The sequence below is a fragment of the Venustampulla echinocandica genome (genome assembly GCF_003357145.1).
Source record: "Venustampulla echinocandica strain BP 5553 chromosome Unknown scaffold_3, whole genome shotgun sequence".
NCBI lineage: Eukaryota > Fungi > Ascomycota > Leotiomycetes > Helotiales > Pleuroascaceae > Venustampulla > Venustampulla echinocandica.
The window spans coordinates 1341607-1362591 of NW_022474208.1; the positions used below are offsets into that span (position 1 = coordinate 1341607).

The 20985-nt window shown below is 49.2% G+C and overlaps 7 protein-coding genes across 7 annotated transcripts; 4 read left to right on the forward strand and 3 right to left on the reverse strand.

Annotated features, from left to right (window-relative positions):
* Positions 1-433: 433 nt before the first annotated feature.
* BP5553_06058 (uncharacterized protein) lies at positions 434-4662 on the forward strand (the record flags this gene model as incomplete). Its single annotated transcript, XM_032014681.1, has 4 exons — positions 434-452; positions 526-894; positions 942-1099; positions 1150-4662. 4 exons carry the CDS (start codon positions 434-436, stop codon positions 4660-4662), a joined length of 4059 nt encoding a protein of 1352 aa, XP_031869362.1.
* A 1211-nt stretch (positions 4663-5873) lies between these two features.
* On the forward strand, positions 5874-6861 carry BP5553_06059 (uncharacterized protein; the record flags this gene model as incomplete). Its single annotated transcript, XM_032014682.1, has 2 exons — positions 5874-6289; positions 6342-6861. 2 exons carry the CDS (start codon positions 5874-5876, stop codon positions 6859-6861), a joined length of 936 nt encoding a protein of 311 aa, XP_031869363.1.
* A 1336-nt stretch (positions 6862-8197) lies between these two features.
* BP5553_06060 (HD-domain protein) lies at positions 8198-9183 on the forward strand (the record flags this gene model as incomplete). Its single annotated transcript, XM_032014683.1, has 2 exons — positions 8198-9073; positions 9127-9183. The coding sequence occupies 2 exons, from the start codon at positions 8198-8200 to the stop codon at positions 9181-9183; spliced, it is 933 nt and encodes a 310-aa protein (XP_031869364.1).
* A 1827-nt stretch (positions 9184-11010) lies between these two features.
* BP5553_06061 (uncharacterized protein) lies at positions 11011-14133 on the forward strand (the record flags this gene model as incomplete). The annotated part of the gene is made up of 1 exon (XM_032014684.1): positions 11011-14133. The coding sequence occupies one exon, from the start codon at positions 11011-11013 to the stop codon at positions 14131-14133; it is 3123 nt and encodes a 1040-aa protein (XP_031869365.1).
* Positions 14134-14826: 693 nt separating this feature from the next.
* Positions 14827-16715, reverse strand: BP5553_06062 (uncharacterized protein; the record flags this gene model as incomplete). Its single annotated transcript, XM_032014685.1, has 4 exons — positions 14827-15207; positions 15272-15477; positions 15529-15792; positions 15854-16715. The coding sequence occupies 4 exons, from the start codon at positions 16713-16715 to the stop codon at positions 14827-14829; spliced, it is 1713 nt and encodes a 570-aa protein (XP_031869366.1).
* A 1092-nt stretch (positions 16716-17807) lies between these two features.
* Positions 17808-18719, reverse strand: BP5553_06063 (uncharacterized protein; the record flags this gene model as incomplete). Its single annotated transcript, XM_032014686.1, has 3 exons — positions 17808-18254; positions 18314-18526; positions 18588-18719. The coding sequence occupies 3 exons, from the start codon at positions 18717-18719 to the stop codon at positions 17808-17810; spliced, it is 792 nt and encodes a 263-aa protein (XP_031869367.1).
* Positions 18720-19335: 616 nt separating this feature from the next.
* On the reverse strand, positions 19336-20557 carry BP5553_06064 (uncharacterized protein; the record flags this gene model as incomplete). Its single annotated transcript, XM_032014687.1, has 3 exons — positions 19336-20210; positions 20361-20448; positions 20504-20557. The coding sequence occupies 3 exons, from the start codon at positions 20555-20557 to the stop codon at positions 19336-19338; spliced, it is 1017 nt and encodes a 338-aa protein (XP_031869368.1).
* Positions 20558-20985: the final 428 nt, after the last annotated feature.

The following is a 20985-nucleotide window of genomic DNA, read 5'->3' on the forward strand; positions in this document are numbered from 1 at the left end:
GGCTGCGGCCGATTACGCGCGCGCACCAGGTTTCCCGACCCTGTAGCACTGCTGAAGTACGAAGTCGCCGTGCCAGTGACGTGTGGGGTGAGATCCCTCAAGGTTTTAATTTATGGGCTATTCCACGCCCTCGACAACACTAAAGAACCCATCGTCCTGCTGCTATCCAGCACCGTCTTGCTGTCTCGTGCTCCCGATAAACCTTCGTCGTTTATATAACCCGCTTGTCTTTCTCCGGTCGGCGATTCCTGACAGCTTCGGATGCGTTCGTCGATATCATAGCGTCCCAATTGTCTCGCCGTCCCCGTCGCCGGTTCCCCCATTCCTCGACTCAGTCTCAGTTCCATTCCGGACCGCCGCGGACGTTTCGTTCCAGCCTCCCAATAGATCATACCGCTTGCTATTAGAATAGAAATCCCAAAAATCGCCCAAGATGGGGACCCGCAATCGAGGTGAGTGCAGTCGAGCAAGGACAGATTGGAGAATGAAATATGGAGTACCTATGCTTACCACGACCGACCTCAGTCCTCTCGTTCATGAACAATTTATCAAATCGAGACTCACACAGCAGTCCATCTGCACCGGCACCGCCTAGGCATGAGACTTTCAAAAATAGCCAGGTAAGACAGGATCGCCAAATGGATATAGCATCATCGCCAGCCGGCCCGGGCACACACCCTCACAATACCGACGGGAATTCCCCTCAGCCGAGAACCCAGCGAGAGCGCCCAACCTCGAGACCTATGTCCATGGTCCAGACATATCAGCCCCCTTTGATGGACGTATCACAAGACACTCCTCCTGAGCTACAACCCATCTTTACATTTTTGAATAGCCATGCCAATAAGCTTTATCAGGAGGGGTACTTCCTAAAGTTGGATGACCAAAACACACGTAGGTGTTCCTATTATCCCCGTTTGGTCCGTTCTAATGCCGAATAGAGGGGAGACCCAATGCCGATCGCACCTGGACAGAATGTTTTGCCCAGCTGGTTGGCACGGTTCTTTCTTTGTGGGATGCCTCCGAGTTAGATGTAGCTGGCCAAGAAGGGGAGGTTCTGCCCAAATTCATCAATCTAACAGATGCATCGATAAAAATGGTATGAGTTACTCCAATCTATAGTTCCCAAATATCATTTAACAGATTTAGATCGAGTCTCTACCCACACGATCCGACAACGAGCCCCCATTGCAAAATGTCCTTAGCATATCCACCGCAGGCAGGAATCGTTATCTTTTGCACTTCAACTCGCACCACTCCCTGGTCCAGTGGACTGCCGGTATTAGGCTCGCGATGTTCGAGCATGCCACTTTGCAGGAGGCTTATACCGGGGCTCTGATTGCCGGGAAAGGCAAGACCTTGAATAGCATCGGCGTAGTATTGGAACGTGCCAAGTTCAAGCATGAGGATTGGGCACGAGTACGCTTCGGTGCCGGAACGCCATGGAGAAGATGTTGGTGTGTCATTACACCGCCGGATGAAAAGGAGGTTCAAAAGCTACACAAACTGGCCAACAAGAAGAAATCCGTGTATGATCGGTCGCGGCTTCCGGTGTTGAAAGGAGACATCAAGTTTTATGACACCAAGAAAACTAAGAAAACCATGCCAATCGCTACAATTACCGACGCATATTCGGCTTTTGCTATCTACCCACAATCGAAACCCCTCATCGATGCCTCAACTCTTGTCAAAGTGGAGGGAAACATAACAATCCACTCGAATCCGCCCTCCACCACTGAAGGCTTTGTCTTCGTAATGCCAGAAGTTCACCCTGCGGTCACTGGTTTTGAAATAATGCTTCGTTGGCTCTTTCCAGCCTTCGATACTTTTGCCCTATACGGACGTCCCGCTCGACTGATTGCGGACACCTTGGATCCCCGAAGTCTGATGTTTGCAATGCCGAAACATCGTCGATATGGCTATCTAGAAATATTAGACGTGACAGGTCTTATTGTAGAACAAGGGAGTGGTAACTGGAAGGAAGCCGAATGGAGACGGAAATTGAAGGAGCTTACACAAAGACGTATGACCACTATCGAGAATGGGAGTGGTAAGGGCAGCCGATACAGCAGTCGTAGGAGTACTCGCGCTAGCTTCGGCCCATCTCAGAGCCGTGTACAGTTTGATGATGGTGCGTCGGCCAAGTCTACGCCGTCATCTACATGGGCCCAAGGCCCTCCTGCAGATGGTGTCACTGGTGGGATACCGCGGACAGATTCTGCGCCCCCTTCGAGTGGTTTTGCAGCTTCTGGCCAGTCATCGTCGCCTCATAACCGGTCGGTATCTGATACCCATGGCATGGATCGTTACCAGACTGACGTCCCTGCTCCTCGTTATGACAGTGCTTATGAACAAGCTCCCACTCCTCCACCACACAGCATTGGTGTAGCCGTGGGACGTGAGGGCTCAAACTTGCGGCATATGACTGATATTGTCGCGACACCTGACCGTGTGAGCTCCGAGGATGAGCACGTTGGCCGAGGAACCCCAGTCCGGGAACTTCAAGAACTACAAGACACCAGTTCTCCAGCACCAGTTTCCGCTCCACCAGCATTTTCACACCCCCCTGGGGCTCGACCATTAGGCAACCCATATCACTCACCAGAGCTTCGGAGGGCCAACAGTCGCATGTCTAACGCGACTCTGTCCCAAATGGCCGGTGCGGGAGGAGTTGCTGCAGCATATCATGCAAATGCGGAGAGTCACAGGATAAGTGAAGATCAAAGACGCCAGAACATGGGTCAACACCCGGAGGTCAGGAGCCAGATGGGGGTACCATCAAATATCAACGCAATTGAACATCCTGCTAACCAATACGGTCTCCATGAAGGCTTGGTAGCAACATCAGATTCGCGTTTTTCATTTGAAGGCTCTTCTTCTCAGCGGCCACCAGTCCCCGATGCTCGATCGAATCCCTCTCAACCTCCTCCCCAATACTCGTTAAATCCCCAAAGTAATACTGGTATGTATGAATCGCAAAGTGTTACCTCGTCAAACCCGAACAGCCAGAATTTCCAGTCGAAGAATAGTCATATCCCTCCGCAATCAACAGATTTAACCTCAAGCGGTCGCTCACAGCAGCCTCCGCAACAACCACCACAGCTCCGAACCGGTCCAAGCGTTACTCGAAAACCTCTCCCCAAAAATCCCGCCTTCACGCAAACTCCAACAGCGGAGACGCCATCCAGTGCTGACAGCTTAGCGCCTCATATTATTGATCAGGTAGCATTTGATATGATTGGACGCAGTAATGGTCCGAAAGGTAGTTTGCAATCAGATTCACAATACAATCGACAACTCAGTGCTTCCGACAGTGTCTACGAAGATAATGCGTCCACCACCTCTCCAGACTATGCTAGCACGAGACGATCAATTGATACGCAGAAGTCAGTTGAAAGACCACGAGCTGGTGTCAAAAAAACTGTTGGTGTTGAGCAATCAAATAATCCTACACAAGATATACGCTCCTCCATTCATATTGACTTCGGCCCGACTCTGAATTATGCTTCGGATCGGCTTCCAATGCCGCGAAAGCAAAGCCCTGGTCCTGCCATGAATAACTACCCAGCCAGACCTGATGACGCTAGCCGCTCCAAGTCTCCAAACCGCAAGGCCATCACACCCGAGAATTCCCACTACCGAACAGATAGCAGGACTTTGGCATGGCAGCCAGGTCTGGCTGTTGGTGGAAACCCCTCCCCCAGCCAACAAACTATGACTGCCGAACAATTTGTCCAACAACGTGCAGCCGCTGCGATACCATTATATGCCCATCAAAGGCAGCCGTCTGGTAATACCCTTGGCCGTGAGACGCCCACGCCTCCTCTCGACCGCAATCGTTCAAGCGATTATATCCAGCAGCTTCATTCTCGCGGTAACTCGGTAGACCTTCTGCAGCGTCCCGGCTCGAGAGGCCCTTCAGCAGCCCTAGATCATTCTCGCAATAACTCATCTGAGCTTCTCCAGCGTCCCAGCTCCAGAGGCGCTTTGGCAGTACTAGGTCATTCTCGCAACAGCTCTACGGACCTCCTGCAACGCCCTGGCTCCAGAGGCGCATCCGCAACTCTAAGTCCCGCAGGAACTGGGGATATTACATCGAAATTATCTGCACGGGAGCAGGAGCATGTAGCCCGGCTGACTGGCCAGCCTCTGATCAGCATGGCTCAAAATAGCAATCGATCAGGCGGTGGCCTGGTTGGCGCTATCGAAGCACGAGAACATGAGAAACAGCAAGTCAAGCAAGGCATTAACAGCCAAGCGGTACAGCACGCAATTACGCAGCGGCAACAACAAGCCATGCACCAGCAGTATCCCGAGCAGATGCAAGGCGGACACCGCGGCTCTCAATCACAATACAACATGGCCCAGTATGCACAATCTCAATACCCACAATCTCAATACCCGCAATCTCAATACCCTCAATCTCAATACCCGCAATCTCAATATCCCATGCAAGCTCAAAATCAGCAAGCGTGGGTTTCCCCCGCAGCAAATGTTTTTGCTCAAGGTGGAGGTTGGTCCAATCCGTCGCCCGGATATGCGAACCCCGAGCAGGGAAGGCAGTCGCCCACTCAATATCCGCCGCGACAGCAATACTTCCCGCAACAGCAGCAGGGTGGTCAAGGTCGCGGTAATCAAGGAGGTTACGGTCACGCTCTTTAAGTAACGAGATCATGTCCATAAGCATAAATGGTGTTACTTCTATGAGATAGTTATGGTGCATGTTAGAGGTTTTACAGGTCCAGGAAAAGGAAAGGTTTCATTAAGCGATACATACAAGTCTGGGATTTCTAGATATTTCATTTGGGAGGGTAGGCTGGCAAAAAAGATTCAATTGCACAGCGATGACTGGCGTCATTTTCCTTTTTTGTTTTCCTTTTTTGTATTATGAGCATAGCATGGAGTGGGGTGGGCTTTGCATTTTCCTGGGGTCGAGATAGGAAGTAACTGGTTCGGGATATTGTATCTTCGCTGAAAAGTAGCGGCAGTATTTTACAGTTTCGATACTGATTTATATAACTGAACTGATGATAAACGCGAAGATTTGTTCGCCGCATTTGTATATTCATCCTTGGATTTATTGCTTAATGTGCTTAGGATGTGTGCCATAGTGAAGTACGTGTATGGATAGCCGTTCAGTGTAAGATGGTGATATCTGAGCTTTGTATCTATGTAGACACTCTAGTGATGTCTGTCATGTTTTGTTGGAATAGGGGCTTCAAGGGGGTTTTGCGTTTAGTGATACGCTATACGCCCTTTGAAAAAAAGACCTATTATTCACAATACATCTGCGGGTCGTTTGCCTAGGGCGATCAAAGCATTATTGGCCTTGTCAAAGGGATGAGTAGTACAGGTAGTATGCCATAAGTAGTTTGTTCTCAGGGGCTATCTGCTGAGTGTCTAAGTCCCAGGTATCTGTGTTCTTCGATCTTGTTCCGCCATTCCTGTAGTACCTGAAGTGTCGTGAGGATTAAAAGACGTCCCTAAACTATGACTTCTTTAACTATTTTAGATGAACTTGAGATAAATAAATCTGTAAGGATAACCCATCTAGATTGGTTATGAGATGATAGATAAAGTGATTCTAGTAATGGTGGTGTTAATGGAAGGGAGATAGAGTATGGATTTGAAGGGATAGAACTTATTGGAGTAGACAAGGCCCTGGATCTGGCTCACTTCTGATAATGGTAAATAAACATACCGTTCAACCGGCGGTTGTGATTAGCTTCACCAAAGGCTACATAGGCTCTCATCAGGCTCTCGTCGTCCAGCCGGCCGTTGGCTTCACACAAAACAAATTCAAATTCCCATCCATTTCAAAAAATGTCGTCGTCCAGGAACCAACCAACACGTCAACAAGGAACTGAACAACAATGGCATCTCCTCCAGTCACCCAGAGCCCTAGGAGCCCCGAGGGATCTGATAGTCCTCTAAGCACTCTGAGTGGGATGAGCGGATTGAGCGGGGTTGATTTCTATCTGGACGAGGTTTTCCCTGTCTACGAAACCTTCATCTTCAACTGTCTCCCTCGAGGCACCCGGCACATGATCTTCAAGGACGCTCTCAGCTATGCCCTCTCTATTTTCTCCTGCCTCGCCACCCTTGCCGACCTTCCAGCCGTTATCATGACTCTTCCGCTGGAGGCTAAGGCAGTCGACAACGTCTTGCATATCCTGTGTAAGAACATGATGTTCCAACTTAACGATTCCGGCGCCCTCGATCTACGCCTGTCTTGGGAGCACAAGATTAAGTACGATAACAAACTGGGCGAGAAGTTGGGATTTAACGAGTAAGTAAAGGGCCCTTGAAAATAAAAAGATACTCCACTGAACTTGAGAAAGGATTGAGGCTCTCGACGCTGAACAGCTTGAACCCCCCACTTGCGCGCTGCCAGATATTGAAGAGATCAGCACCGAAAGCCATTGTGGACGAGAATGGGTTAACGACTGCCTCGCGAAATGGCCAGAATGCCTTGATTACAACACCGCGCGCAGAATGGACCTTCGCGTTCCATGGCGGGAGAATCAGTCACCGGAAAACCCTCGATTTCGAGAGGCATGGGCTTTTGAAGCTGGGGATGGGGATTTCGATATCTCGGGGTTGATCACCATATATATCGATGGGATTGACATGTTGCTGCTGGGAAACGATGGAACGTCGGGTGGGGAGGGTAGTGGGGAGGCTATGGAGACGGACGAATCCGGGGAGGACGAGGGTGATGGCGACGATATGAGCGTAGCTGAATCGTTGGGTGACAAGAGAGATGGCAGTGTCAGTAGTGACGGGAGTTATAAAAGTGCTCGGACTGTGAAGAGTGGTGAAGAGCTTGCGGAATACTGGCCTGCTATGCTTGCAGATTGAATGGGCAGCACTACCTCCTGCTGGTATTGGTTCTCATACAAATTTGTCAGACTTGAATTGTACTAGAGGAGAAGCTTAGGCGTGAGGCAAAGCTGATGAGTACATACAGTGATTAAAATTTGAAAATGCATAGCTTTATGCCGAGTGAGGGGCTTTCTGCGCACTTGCCATTGCGTTGCAACGCGACAACCTATGTAGTCTAAGCAACGTTACTCCGTAAACAAGTCAAGAAGCTATCCTGTTCTTGTTCTATTTATAGGCTATTTTGTAGTGAGAAAGGGGGGTCCAATTCAGAAGTGGGATAATCAAGATTGCGAACTACGTTCATGTACAGTAACATCCGATCGCACTTGCAAACAAAGTTAGGTGGAGTAAGCCAAATGAGGGGAATTGGTAGGGGCGTAAGACTGAGCTTCTGCCTAGAACATTTGACATCTCCTAGCTGAAGAAGGGTTTATACCGAATATTTCTTGTTTTCAATTACTTATGCTTGGCAATCCCCGGGCTGTGGTTGTTGGTGAAGCTGGATAAGCCGATGTGACCGACGGATCTCCACTCATCGCCACCAGCCTCTCCACAACCCCGTTCTTCTACCACAGAAACTAGATCCTTCGAGCCTTCTTACTTGTCAGATAATAGAGACAAGAAGTACAAAACAGATACAGATAACGGCTCCTCAAGGATCCCCCTCCGCTCTCGTACGAGGGGCGAGGTGCCTGACATCAGATTCTCGATGCTAATGCAGCACCGCGCCTCCGGCCCACCATCTCCCCCCTGCCCCATTATTTCCCTCTGCCTTTTCCACTCTTCCCTTGCAAAATCACGATGGTCTCACAGTAGCATGTGGTCCATTCTTGCGTCAAACGCCGACGGCCTTTGCAGGGAAAACGGTCGCCCTCGAGTGGAAAAGGGTGGCACCAATCGCACGATGTTTTTACTCATCGGCTTTTACTCGGTTCCTGTTTCGTGTGTAGCACCAGAGAACCCCGTCTTGACTGATGCTCAAATATCGGGGTCATCACTGCCCCAGGAATGCGGAGAAGAGCAAGTTCATTGATATTGTTTCATTGCCTCTCATCACTTCGCAGTTGCATTTGCCATCGTCTTACAGGCTACACGATCAACTTGTTTGAGGCATTCATCGAATTTTTAATTCTGTTTAAAGCGGGTTCTCCGTATACAAGAAATATTAAGCGCCAAACTCTTTGTTAGCACCAATCACTCGAGATAGGTAAGTGATTGAACCCTGACTACAACAAGCTCCGTGCTTACTCCTAACTAGAAAATAGACGTTTTTATATAGAGAGACTGCACACTTCATTCCACCTCTATCAAGATGGCACCTGCCCTTGACTTTGAGGCCTCCAATGATCGGGATGGACAAGGCTTGGAGGACTTGTCCGACAACATCGATGCTGTCAATGTCCTCAAGGCTGAGATCAAGAAGGAGAAAGGTATGATGGAGAAGTCTGAGTTCGATGCGAACAAAGATAAGACTCAATTTCGGCAATATGAAGATGCCTGTGACCGAGTAAAGTCCTTTTACAAGGAGCAGCACGAGAAGCAGACCGTGGCCTACAACTTGAAGGCCCGCAACGACTTTAAGTCCAACACCCGAGCCAAGATGACTATTTGGGAAGCCATGGAGAGGCTAAACTCTCTCATCGATGAATCCGATCCTGATACACAACTCTCTCAGATCGAGCATCTCCTTCAATCTGCCGAGGCTATCAGAAGGGATGGAAAGCCACGCTGGATGCAACTCACCGGGCTCATCCACGATCTCGGCAAACTCCTCTTCTTTTTCGGTGCACAAGGTCAATGGGATGTCGTCGGCGATACCTTCCCAGTTGGATGTGCATTTGACGAGCGGATTATCTACCCCGAGACCTTCAAGGGGAATCCAGACTACAACCACGAGATTTACGGGACCAAGAACGGCATCTACTACCCAGAAATCGGACTGGATAACATCATGCTCTCATGGGGCCATGATGAGTATCTTTATCACATCGTCAAGGATCAGTCGACCCTTCCTCCCGAGGCGCTCGCAATGATCCGTTACCATTCCTTCTACCCATGGCACAGTGCTGGTGCATATTCGGAGTTCATGGATGAACATGACCAAACTATGTTGGACGCTGTCAGAGCTTTCAACCCTTATGATTTGTATAGCAAGAGCGATGATATCCCAACCGTTGAGGAGTTGAAGGTATAATATCCCCTCGTCTCCCTAGACATCTGGAAGCTAATACATCTTCATAGCCATACTACCTTGAGCTCATCGACGAGTTCTTCCCCAACAAGGTCATCAGATGGTGATCAAGTTTCGGGGCAAGGCAACGCATATGCCTGTGCTGGCTTAATGTTTGGGTTTTACTTGTGTCTTTTCGCGTCATGACAAATACTCTCTTGGAGCGAGGTGGATTGTAGATTTGTTGTTTCGTTTTATCGTGGAGATACCTATGCGGGAGGATATTTGATGGGATAGGCTTGTTGCAGTTTTTATATCCGTTTGTCACAATGAATGGAACGAACTTAATGGCTATGAGGATACCTGCAGTTATTTTAAGTACTGGTACTCCTTAATAAATAGGAGACAATTGTTTAATGAGAATATGGCTACAACATAAGGGTACACACCGTAAAGTATCATTTCTTTTCTGGGGCAAAAAGACGCCTAGAAAGATACCTACTCTTAACAATTCCTTCAGCAACGGGCTTCCTGGCCATCATTGATGTCTGTGCTGTCCAATCCGCAGTGTACCTTGCGCGAGCCAACAATCTCACCTGCGGCATACGTCACGGCGCATATTTCGACACTGTGCTTCTCTTCAACTGGGTACGTTTTGGACACCACAGTCCCGGCTAGGGATGCTGTTGGTCAAACCCTAACGAGGGGATTTATCTGCTCTAGCACTTGATATTCAGCTCAATTTTGTTTGAAGGTCCTATTTTAGCGTACGGTCCATATCGGCTGGCATTGCCAAGGGCAGAACAGGGGAAACTTTTTATGTGGAGGGCCGAGCGGTCAACCTCTGTGCACTGGAGACCATTACGCCGGTATTTGCGCTCCACTCAGTCCGCTGGCACAGTAGAGTACCAGGTCGCTGGGACGCCTGATGGCTAACTCGGGACTTGTGCTTCTAGAACGCAGTTTAGAGTTAGAAATGTATCGTGTTGGAGCGCCCCCAAGTCGCCGCGCAATATGGAAGATGTGAGGGCCTTGGTATTTTTTATATCATTTCCCGGGAGATTGGCTGGCTCGGTCAGGACCACCCCGTATGATGAGAGTGTGAGCCACACATGGGCAACCTTTGGTACGAAGTAAGTATTGGGAGGCGTTGACCTGCATCGCGACCCTAGCTGTGGTGGAGGAAGGGATAAATAATACTGGTGGAGCGACCAGAAAGAAACTGTTTGCCTACAGTATCTGAGGCTTCACAGCAGGCAGTCGTCTTTTGAGGCCTCTGCCTGGAAACTCAGTCGGGGAGTTGCATACCTAGTACGAAGTACCTACGAATGCTATCTGAGATATGAAACATGTAGGAATCGAAAGTACTTACAGCGGGATGCTCCGTAGGTTACGGGTACTCCTTAATGGTTCGTCCCTGTGTGGATCTCGCGATTCTTCCTCGTTGCTGGATTGCCACAATTTGCCAGGGGGCCTCCCACTACTATTTGGACCGAACTAAGAAATAGATTGAGACGCGGTCTCTTCGCTGCGGTCCGCACCAAGCGCGTCTCCAGTGCAGTCCGGTTCAGCACCGTTTGTTGTTGTTGCGGCATTCTATACTGTTATTAGAGTACCAGCAGCTTCGTAGCTTCATAGTAGTTGTTTGAAGTTGAGTCGAAGGCTTCAATAAATCCACGGGTACCAGCAGAACAGCAGGGCCACGATTTAATAATTGTCTTCCGAGACCAGCAGCCAGGGCAGCTCTCCCCATCCCCTAAGGCTGCTCCGGTGTTCCCCCCGGGGCAAAGCCACTCTGCCAGCTGGGTGTGTCGTGTCAATGTCGACGAGGGGCCTGGTCGAACTTGTGAGACTTCGGCCGTCGCTGTATTTCGTACGGCTCCTGATTCCCTTCCTCAGACATTGAACACTGATCATCAAGTGTTCCAAAACCCTTATCCACTGAGGCTCGAGATATGCCAGCGCTCCGTGATGCCCTGGGATCACAGCAGCCGGACGAGTCGACGCTTCAACCCCGGTCCGACTGCAGCTCCAGTTTGCAGCAGCAGCAGCAGCAACAACTGCACCAACAGCAGCAGAATCACTCCTATTCATCACCATCCCCATCACCATCCCGTTCGCCATCAGAACCCACGCCCTGTCCAGCAGAACAACGCAGCCAGCGAAGCGTATCCACACATCGACAGGCGCGCAAACCATCCCCTGGCCTCGCTGCTCGTTTAAAGGCCTTGGGCTTTGGAAAAGACACGAACACCAGCACGAATAGGTCGAAAAGCCCCAATCTCCTGCCTTCCGATCGAGTAGGCCGCATTCCGGAAGATCAGATTCGACAGCTCGACCACATACACCAGGCGAATTCCGTCAACCCCTCGATCGAGAGACGTGGTCGAGCCTGGAGCGGCACAAGTGGCTATCTAACGCCGCAGGTCACTGGTGGCAGCTTTAACGACGCTGCGGCGGGCGACGCGCGTGGGCGAGTCTTCGAAGGGGGAACACGTCGCCGAGATTCAATCGAGAGCGTGGGCGACAAGATTATGGTCACACATGCGGAGGCCATCAATATGGACACGCAGAAGTACCGCCTGCCAGAGCATGCAAACGGCAATGGGACCAAGGCGATGCCCGACACGAAACTAGCACATCTTGAAAGATCTAATGTGCCGCCAGATGATCTGGACATCCCACCGCCTCCTATCGCGAAAGACACGCCTCCTGGTGGAACCACACCTGCAGAATTTACGGGGGAGGTGCCTTCATACTTTAATCCCTTCGGACTGCAGCGCGCCGGCTCCATCTACACACTCTCGCGCGTCTCTTTCGCAAATCAACTGGCGCAACTGACCTCATTACAGCTACCGGATGCCGAGTTATTATCTACCAAAGTATCTGCTATACCAACCTCGAAGGCTGCTTCTAAAGCATTGATGGGAGCTGCAGAGCAGATCCGTAGCTGGATTCACAAAGCATCAGAGGTAATTGCTGGCCTAGAGGGTGAAGACGATGTAGAATGGGCAGCCGCTGGTGGCAGAGAAGGGTTGGCAGAAGTGGACAATGCTATCGCCCGCTTTGAAGAACTCATCAACGTCTACGTCTCGGCTATCGAAGCGCTACAAAATCGTCCCGATATCTCGACAGTGCCATCCGAGGAGCTCACAACCGTTGTGCTGCAGGTTGAGACTATTCTGAAAGAATGGGAGAAGATAAAAAGGACGCTGAAGGATGTCAAAAACTCGGTTGAGATCGCTATGGAGTGGGAAGAACTCTGGAACACCGTGCTGGGGGACATTGGGAACGAGATCGACGTCCTCTCACGGCTGGTCTTTGAGATGGAGGAAAAGCGACACAAGTCCTTGATGGCAGAATCAGGCGCAGATGGAATGGACATCAATGAGTTGGAAACTATCGTCGAGGAGACCCCTCCTTCGAAAACCAGACTACAGGCCAACAATCGATTCAGCTTGCACGGTGCCTTCCCAATGAGCCCGAGTTCGCCCAACACTGCGGTTATGGCCCAGGATGACTCAAGCCTTCTAGCATTGTTTGCACGAATGCAGCCATTGAGAGCATCGTTAGACTTTCTTCCAATGCGATTATCTACTTTCCATGCTCGAGCGGATGAAATATTCCCTACAGCTTGCGAGGAGCTCGAGTCGCGGCGTGACGGGCTTGAGAAAAGCTGGAAGAATTTAGAGAAGGATGCGGAAACTCTCCGGAGAGAACTTGGTGAAGATCGTTGGGTACTCGTCTTTAGAGGCGCTGGACGACAGGCACAGAAGATGTATGAATCGGTTGAACGAAGTGTGTCCAAGCTCAAGGAAGCGGTAGATGCTGGGGTTCATTTGAACAATCCAGCAACGATGGGCAACAAAATCGAGAGTTATGAAGCGAAGAAGATGCATTACGGCCCTGCCATTGAACGAGTTATGTCCATTATCGAACGAGGAGTCAAAGATCGTTTAACCGTCAACGGCGAAATCTTGCGGTTGCATTCTGATATGCAGCGCAAGTGGGATACGCTGAAAGAGCAGATGAGCGAGTTGGATCTAACCCTAGAGGATATCCAAGCAGACAGGCAAAGTCAACAACTCCGGGACTCTATTTCGAGCATGGTGTCGAACGACCGCTCCACCCTTAGCAGTATCAACGACACCCCGGGAAGCTCACCTGCATCATCAGTCGTTATGACAGGACTAAGCGGTGGACTTGATCCCATCACACCAGCAAAGAATGGCAAGCTTCGTGCTGGGAATAAGACTGCCCTACCACAACCTGGTGGGAGACGAAGAAATGTTAGCATGCCTGCGAGTGGGAGTCAACTTCCACGCAAGGGCGCTGCGAATCGATTGTCAACTTTCACCCCGCCAACCGATCGCGGTTCTCTATCACCTGCGAGACAGGGCTCAGCTACCCCAACTGGCAATCGCCTCCCTCGGCCTGTGAGCACTTTAGATGGAAGACCACGGTGGAACGCAAGTGTTAACACGAAAGATACCATCATTGGCCACAACTTCAAGCCTTTAAGCCTAACAACCCCAAGCCCTCACGCCCGCACTCCGCCAAACCTTCAGTCCAGCCGATCATCTATGTCGCACGATTCGAAAATCCCTCTCCGGTCTCCTCTTGGTCGTGAGAGTTCCGCATCACCAGCTCCTGAAACTACACCATCTCGCATGTCTCATTCCCGCCTCGGGGTCCGAGACCGTATCTCTAGTCCTGGCCCCTATTCCCAGATTACCCTCGCAAACTCATCGCCTGTGGCACGACCGAGGCATCTCACCACTCAGTCATCAATGTCCGCACTCACCACATCCGCCAATCGCCGAGCTTCACTACAACCACATTCCAGTGATCCTACGGCATCTAGTAGCGCGCTTGCAAAACAGATACGGCCCGCGAGCTCAATGGCAGGGAATCGGCGGACAAGCCTGCTACCACAGCCAAGGGGGAGAGCAGGTTCGGGTGTAACTGGGCGAGAGAGTCCTCAGGCTGTAGCGGGGGCTGCTACTGCTATGCGGAGAGGAGCTAGCCAGGTGAGCACGGATAGTAAGGGGAGGGAAACAAAACCTTGGCGGGGATGAATGAAGCCATGTTTCCTTCGTCCACGTACAATCTATCTCTCGGCTATGGGTCCTCCAGGACGAGAATGTGTTTATTGATGTCTTCGTATAAGGAGATATCTAATCGGAGTTTATGGTACGGGGTCATTTTATATTATATCACTTCGGATGGGTATCCCAGCAAACCTTCTCTTCGATGCAGGAATCTCTTCTTTGGCTGCAAAATGCCGATATTTTTATGGATGTCCGAGCTTTTTAGCGGGTTTTTGTTTTTTGATTTTAATAGGGAACGAGACTGGAATATTTATCTAGTAAAGTATGTGGGGTGCAGATATACTGTGCAGGCACGGGATCTTCGACGATGGTTTGTGGAGGCAGCCAGAAATAGGGGAAGATCGAACGGGTTAAAAGTTCGGTGAGAGATAGGAGGAGAGGAGTGTGGAGGAGTTGAAATACCATTTTTCTGTGTACGATAGATAAACACAGTGCGTTGTTGATCCAGAATTTGATACCCCATTTGTCTGCCTTTGTTCCAATTTCTGTCGGGTGTTGATTGGGTTGTAGCTGCGATAATAATATGGCACAAGATATTAAGTGGCGTTGGAGTAGCAACTCAGGGTAAGATATTCTGGTACTATTGACCCTCACACATATACTTGCACTAACCCATCGAGAAGCTTTTCGTCCCCGCTGGATCCCTCGAACTCGCAGCCATCAAAGTATTGATAATACCCTCTTGACGGAAATCTTGTCCTTCACAGCAATAACCTCAAATTCCTCCATCGGGCCCCCGTCGCGCATAGGCTCCTCAGTGTCCAAATATACCTGACTCAACGGCACCCCAACACGATCCTTGACAGCCTTTTTCAGGCACCGGACACCCAGATCGGAGGTATAGTTCTTAGCCAGGGTCTTGCAGAGAGCTATATCGAATTTAAATATCAATTTGATGTTTCCTGCAGTCAAAGACTCGTTCACTGGTTGGCGAACGTCGGCTGCTAGCTGTAGGAGATATTTGTGGATGCCGACGTAGGTTTCCGCTGGGCTGAAGGGGACGAAGGGGATAAATGCCGATACTCGACCTGCGACTGGGGCCTTGATATAGTAAGTGTCCTTGTTAGTGATTTCCTTTGGTCTGCGAAGCGGAAGAGTTACGAACCGAGAAGTTGTTGATGAAGTGACCTTCCATTTCTTCAACGAGTTCTTTCAGAATCTCTTCTTTCTTAGGATTGTCCTCGTCATCGAATATCTCAGGGTTGTCATCGCAATGGTTCACGATAAACCAGTCTAGGGCGTTGGTTGCTAAGATCCATATCGTATTTGTGCAATCTATTAGTTTCTTACTCCTCCGATCTTCGTACTGGCCTATAACGCAGTGTCAGTGATAGTTCCTCGAAGATGGCGGGTGGAAAATACCATTACCAAACGGGAGCAAAAGAGAATTCCAGACACCTTGATTAGTCTTCTCGAACTCATCCAAGAAGACGATGCATCTCTTTCCGCTGTTCCTCGCCAAAATGTTGTTGAGCGGTGCGCCACTCAATCCACCGCAATACTCAGCTCTTGCCCCAAATAGTTCGTTCTCTCTACTTACGATCGAGCAATCACTCACATGGAGATCTAGGGAGAGAATAGCCCCAAGTCGTCTGGCCAACTCTGTCTTTCCATGGCCGCTGGGACCTTTAAAGTGTTAGAGAGACGTCTGATCGAACATGTTGAACACTCCATGGGTATCACTAACCTGCAAATACCAACACGAGTGGATCCTTACGTGGCATGAGCATGTAATGTAGCAAGTGTTTCTGGAGCATCTGCACTGCTGCACGCTGGCCGATCATGAAATAAGGAACTCCAAAGAGATTCTCGGATCCGTTACGGCGAGCCACTTGCTTTTGTCGCTCTGTAGGTTTTGGTAACCTGGAGGCCTGGTGTAAGTGATATCGTTGCGTGATATTCAATACCTCTGCCAGTTTTGAGCGCACATCGGGGGGTTTGCACCATTGCAATTTCAAATCGCTCATGTCCCCTAGATCAGTTTCGTCTGGACCAGCACCGGGGAGTGCCTCGTAGAAAGGGGTATAAAAAGCATTTGGTAGGACCGAGGCATCGGCACCCAGGCTCAAAAGAGCGGCCAACATCTCAGTCGTATCCCATTCGATTGTTTTGCTGTGGATGATGGCGAAGGCTAAAAGGGGGACTGGCGGATTTCCACATGAAGAATTCACATTGCCGCCGTATCTAACTATCAACCTGATGATCGACAGATCGTTCCTTGCGACGGCATAGAATATGACGGGAAAGCCCATGACAGTGCCGTTGATCTTGTCCAACAAGTGTTGATTTGACCAGCCACTCGATGCAATACCACTTTCAATTTCATGCTCCGGGTAGCCATTCTGAATAGCTGCAGCAACTATTTCAGTAAAGTGTTCGGGGCTAGTCGTCATCTCGGGAGGCAGCTGGCGGGGGTCTTGAAGAGTTGGAAGGCAAAAATTCCATTCAGCCCCATATGGAAGTCCTGGTGCCTGTCCAAAGTCAAATCCCGTGTTATTGGGCATCGATGGAAAATATCCGGAGTAATCATTATCTGATGCCTTCCACATGCTCCGAGGAAGGTTTTGGAGGCATGACTGGTTATCTGTTTAGAATGATTGTAGTTTAGGTTGGCAGCATGAATCTAGTTGGTGGGGCTAGGTTAAGTAGGAGTTCGCTCATATTGCAAAGGAAAAGAAAGCTTTATAATTTAAGCCTCAAACGTCCTGTTTCAATGCGTTTGTAAAGCCAAGATATGGTGGTACAGAGCATCAGTCTTCTTTGATATCTAACCGTCCTCCACCCTTCTAGAATAGAGTGGAAGCTATGCAATTCGCATTATTCTAAGCAGACCGTGTAAAAGGGCACCTCTTCACTGTTGGAGAGGATTTATAGTTAACAAAGCAAGTTAGATTGCACTGGTTACTATCCTGTATGAAGAATGTTTAGCTCTTAGGAGCTAGGTAAAATATAGACTGTATCCGTTGAGACCGATCACGGCAGTAGCTGGGAAGGGAGCAGGCAGATCCACACAAAGGTTTTGGAGAGCTCAACATAGCGCTTTATTACAATCAATGCAGTCGTCGTACTTGCGACTACCTAAGTAAATATAGAAATGTTGTGTCTCAAAGCTCTTACATCTCCCACCACGTTTCTAGTGTTAAAAACCGCTGAACAGGACGATGTAATAATCCGAAAGCACATGTATAGGCCTTAGAAGGCGAGTCACGTGGCTGTTTCTCCCCTCCGCTCTAGGTACCTATCCTATATAAATAAAAATAAGCGATTTTATGTTAAGGAAGACAAAAGACGGCCACTTGGCTAAGTAGTTCAGGTCAAATTATCTTCTGGAGAGGATCGATTGGGACAAAACGACAAAACAAAAGCGACAAAACAAAATCGGTAAGAGATGTAGGCATTCAACACCGGGCTAAACTCGTTTGCTTCTGGAGTATATAAAAAAAAATTGTTATATTATTTTTGCCTCCCTTTCTTGCTTTTATTTGCGACTGACCTTGAGAGGTTTTTTATCTCGCCTATAAAGGATACTGTGGGGTATTACAAGTTGGCGAGCGAGCAGCTGAATTGCCTCCATACGCTGCCTGCTTTCCTGTGGACCTGATATACCTTAAGGTTATGTAGCGATTACTTCATGTCCATCCTCATCGTCCCATCCAGCCACCATCAATAACAAGCACATGTCCCGAAACATACGCACTCGCCTTACTCGCCAAGTACACCACACTCCCCTTGAAATCCTCCGCAGTACCCCATCTGCCAGCTGGAATCCTCTCAGTAATACTCTTCAACCGGGCCTCATCCGCCAATAGTGCGGTATTCATATCTGTGGCAATATATCCCGGTGCAATCGCGTTAACGGTTACGCCCTTCGAGGTCCATTCGTTCGATAGGGCTTTCGTCAGTTGTGCCACTGCGCCCTTCGATGCTGCGTATGCGGGCACGTTGATCCCACCTTGGAATGTGAGTAGACTGGCGAAGTTTATAATGCTGCCGCGACGGCCGGTGGTGGGAGAAGGGTCGAGGGTCAACATGTGAGCTCCAATATCTCGGCACAAGGCGAAGACCGTGTTCAGGTTCACCTGTATAACCTTTTGGAATAATGCATTAGCGAAAGCCATTGAGCATCATTCTTATTTCTGCTACGCACCTCGTTCCAGTCACTGTCAGGAAACTGGGCACTGGGATGTCGCCGTTGAATTCCAGCACAATTGACTAATATATTGATTTTATGCCCATCCTTCAAGATAGATGGCGTCAGGGCTGCGACATCTTTTTGCGAAGACAGGTCAGCTGTATAAACTGTTGCTTTCCTTCCTGTGGCCTCAATCAACTTCAAGGTCGCGTCTTGGGTGTTATCCCGCTGTGAACACATAAGCGTTAGCAATTACCTCCTATATCATGATGGAGACGGTGAAATACACCTGTATCAATATGATATCTGCCCCGCATTCAGCGAGCGCTACAGCAGCAGCTTGGCCGATACCTCTGGTCCCGCCTGTGACCAGCGCAGTTTGTCCCTCCAGGGAGAACATCGAAGTCATTGGGTTAGCCATTTTTTCGTTTTGAGGGCTTATAGATTGTGATTTTGGGATTTTTATGATCGAGATAGAAGTCTTCCTATTCTGATGTGGGAAGATGTGAGGTTCATAAATCCACGAGTTCGGACCGATATCCGGACAACAATCGTCCAGTTCAGGAGAAGTGGGGTGACCCGCTAGTATGGGGTACAACTCCGTCAAAAGCCGACGAATTTCCCATGACGCGGCCAAGAGGTCTCCATTATAATTGTTGTTTGTTAAACCACATACATATTTATTTTTAATCCCTCTACCTAGTGCTCTCCGGCTTTAGTTTCTGGGGTATTATACGGATCTGGGGTTATAAACTGTGGAGGCCGTGGATCGAAACTCTCGCCAAAATATATCACAACCACAACGGTGTCTCTCCTACCTATGCTACAACGTACCACTCTGCTCCCATAGTTTTATGCTCTAGAAGAGAAAGATAGACCCAGGTACGAATTCGAACTATCCCCTGATAGTGTCTTATTATTAGGATGCCATTTGTTTTACATTTTTTCATTCTTCAGTGGATCGATTTTAAGCAAACTCGAGCAATTCTGAAGTGCAGCTCAACAAGAAATCTGTGACAGCATACAACTTTATCAATTCATACCTCCAACACCAACCTATCATCCCCCCTCTCCTCTCTAAACCGATTGGTAGCCTCAGCCAATGCCTGACAGCCCTTCAGCAAAAAACCCCACTTAGCCGCAAATCCCTCACTGACCTCCCAGCCGTCCTCAGACCACGGTTCTCCCCAAATAACAATCCCTCTATTTTCTACATCATTGAACCCCTCATATAACCCCCCAACCAGATCCGTACATAAATCATCCTCATCAAAGGTTCCGTAGTTCAGGAGGACATTATCCCGCATGCCGCGTATGGGGATGAGGTCTACCCATGGTTCATGTGGTATGGATTGTTGGAGAGGGGTCGGAAGGAGGGAAAGCGGGATGCTTGGGTGTGGCGATCTAGGATATGGGACGGTGAAGGCCGCGCTGCAATCGAAGGAGACATGATGCTCGAGGGAAAGGATGGACATGTTGATGAGGGTGGCGCGAAGCACATTGTACTGAATCAAGATGAGAAGACGGTGGTCGGGAGCTAGAGGAAATATGATAGGTGGGACTGGGAGATGGGCTGTTTCTGGGGTGATGTAGGGTAGCACCGGCGGTATTGTTTTATGCAGTTTGAATGTTGGAATAAGAGTGAGGTCGTTAGTGGCTGGTTCCTGGGGTGTTGGTAATGGTACAGAGTAATTTTGGGTATCGAGTGCTTGTAATAGCGATTGTGCCGAGTTTGCCAATGTGTCGCCCGACTCGCCCCAATACCGGCTGGTACTCGATACCAACTGACTAGTTCGGTTCGATGTTTGTTGCGACACTTCGTGAATTGAAATCTCAGGTACAAATTGGGCGTACGGTGGCTGGCTGCCTTGCCCTAGAGCACCTGGTTGGGTTTGAAGTGCCTTCCGTCGTCCTTCAAATTGTCAATATCAGGACAATAGGAGCCCAAAGTATAATACTTTGGTGCAGCCTAATATATGGCTTTGTCTCCAGTCTTCAGACTTGGACAGGATATGAGAACCATGAAATTCCTATCGCCCAGTCCTTAAGAAATAAAACTTACGGTGCGCTCTTTGATGCAACCGATTCTGCCGCTTCTTCCTCGCTTTTAAGTCTGTCAAGCCAGTCCAGTCATCATCCCTATCGACAGCCTATTACGCGTCAATACCTGCCCTCCAAATTCCATGTCAATTTTAGTAACCCTACCTCCCGCAATTGCACCATGGGAACTAGACGGATTGCTGCGCCTTCTTCATCCATACTGAGCTATGGATATCCTTGACTTCGGGATGGAATATTTTGGTGTATTCCACAAGAATGTTAGGACCGAATGAGAGGAGAGATTTCTGGGGCCACTAGGGTAGAGGCTCTCACATATATGCATCTAGCTTATGGTCTTATCTAGAGGTCCGTCTGACAGCCTGCTATATATCGAGGGATTTATATGGTCGAAGATCTGGAACCGGGGCCAGCGAGATATCAATGCACAAAGCAGGGTTAGTGTCCGGTCCAAGATCCTAGCTTCATGCACTCGGCTTATGCGCTAGCGACGCACATGCGCCCCAAAAGTTATCCGGGATCACCTTGGGCCATTGAGGACCAAAATTAGGTTGATATTGTTAGAAAATAGGTAGAATTCAACGATAAGCATTGTATGGATAGGCATATAAAGCTTACGCGTAGTGAGG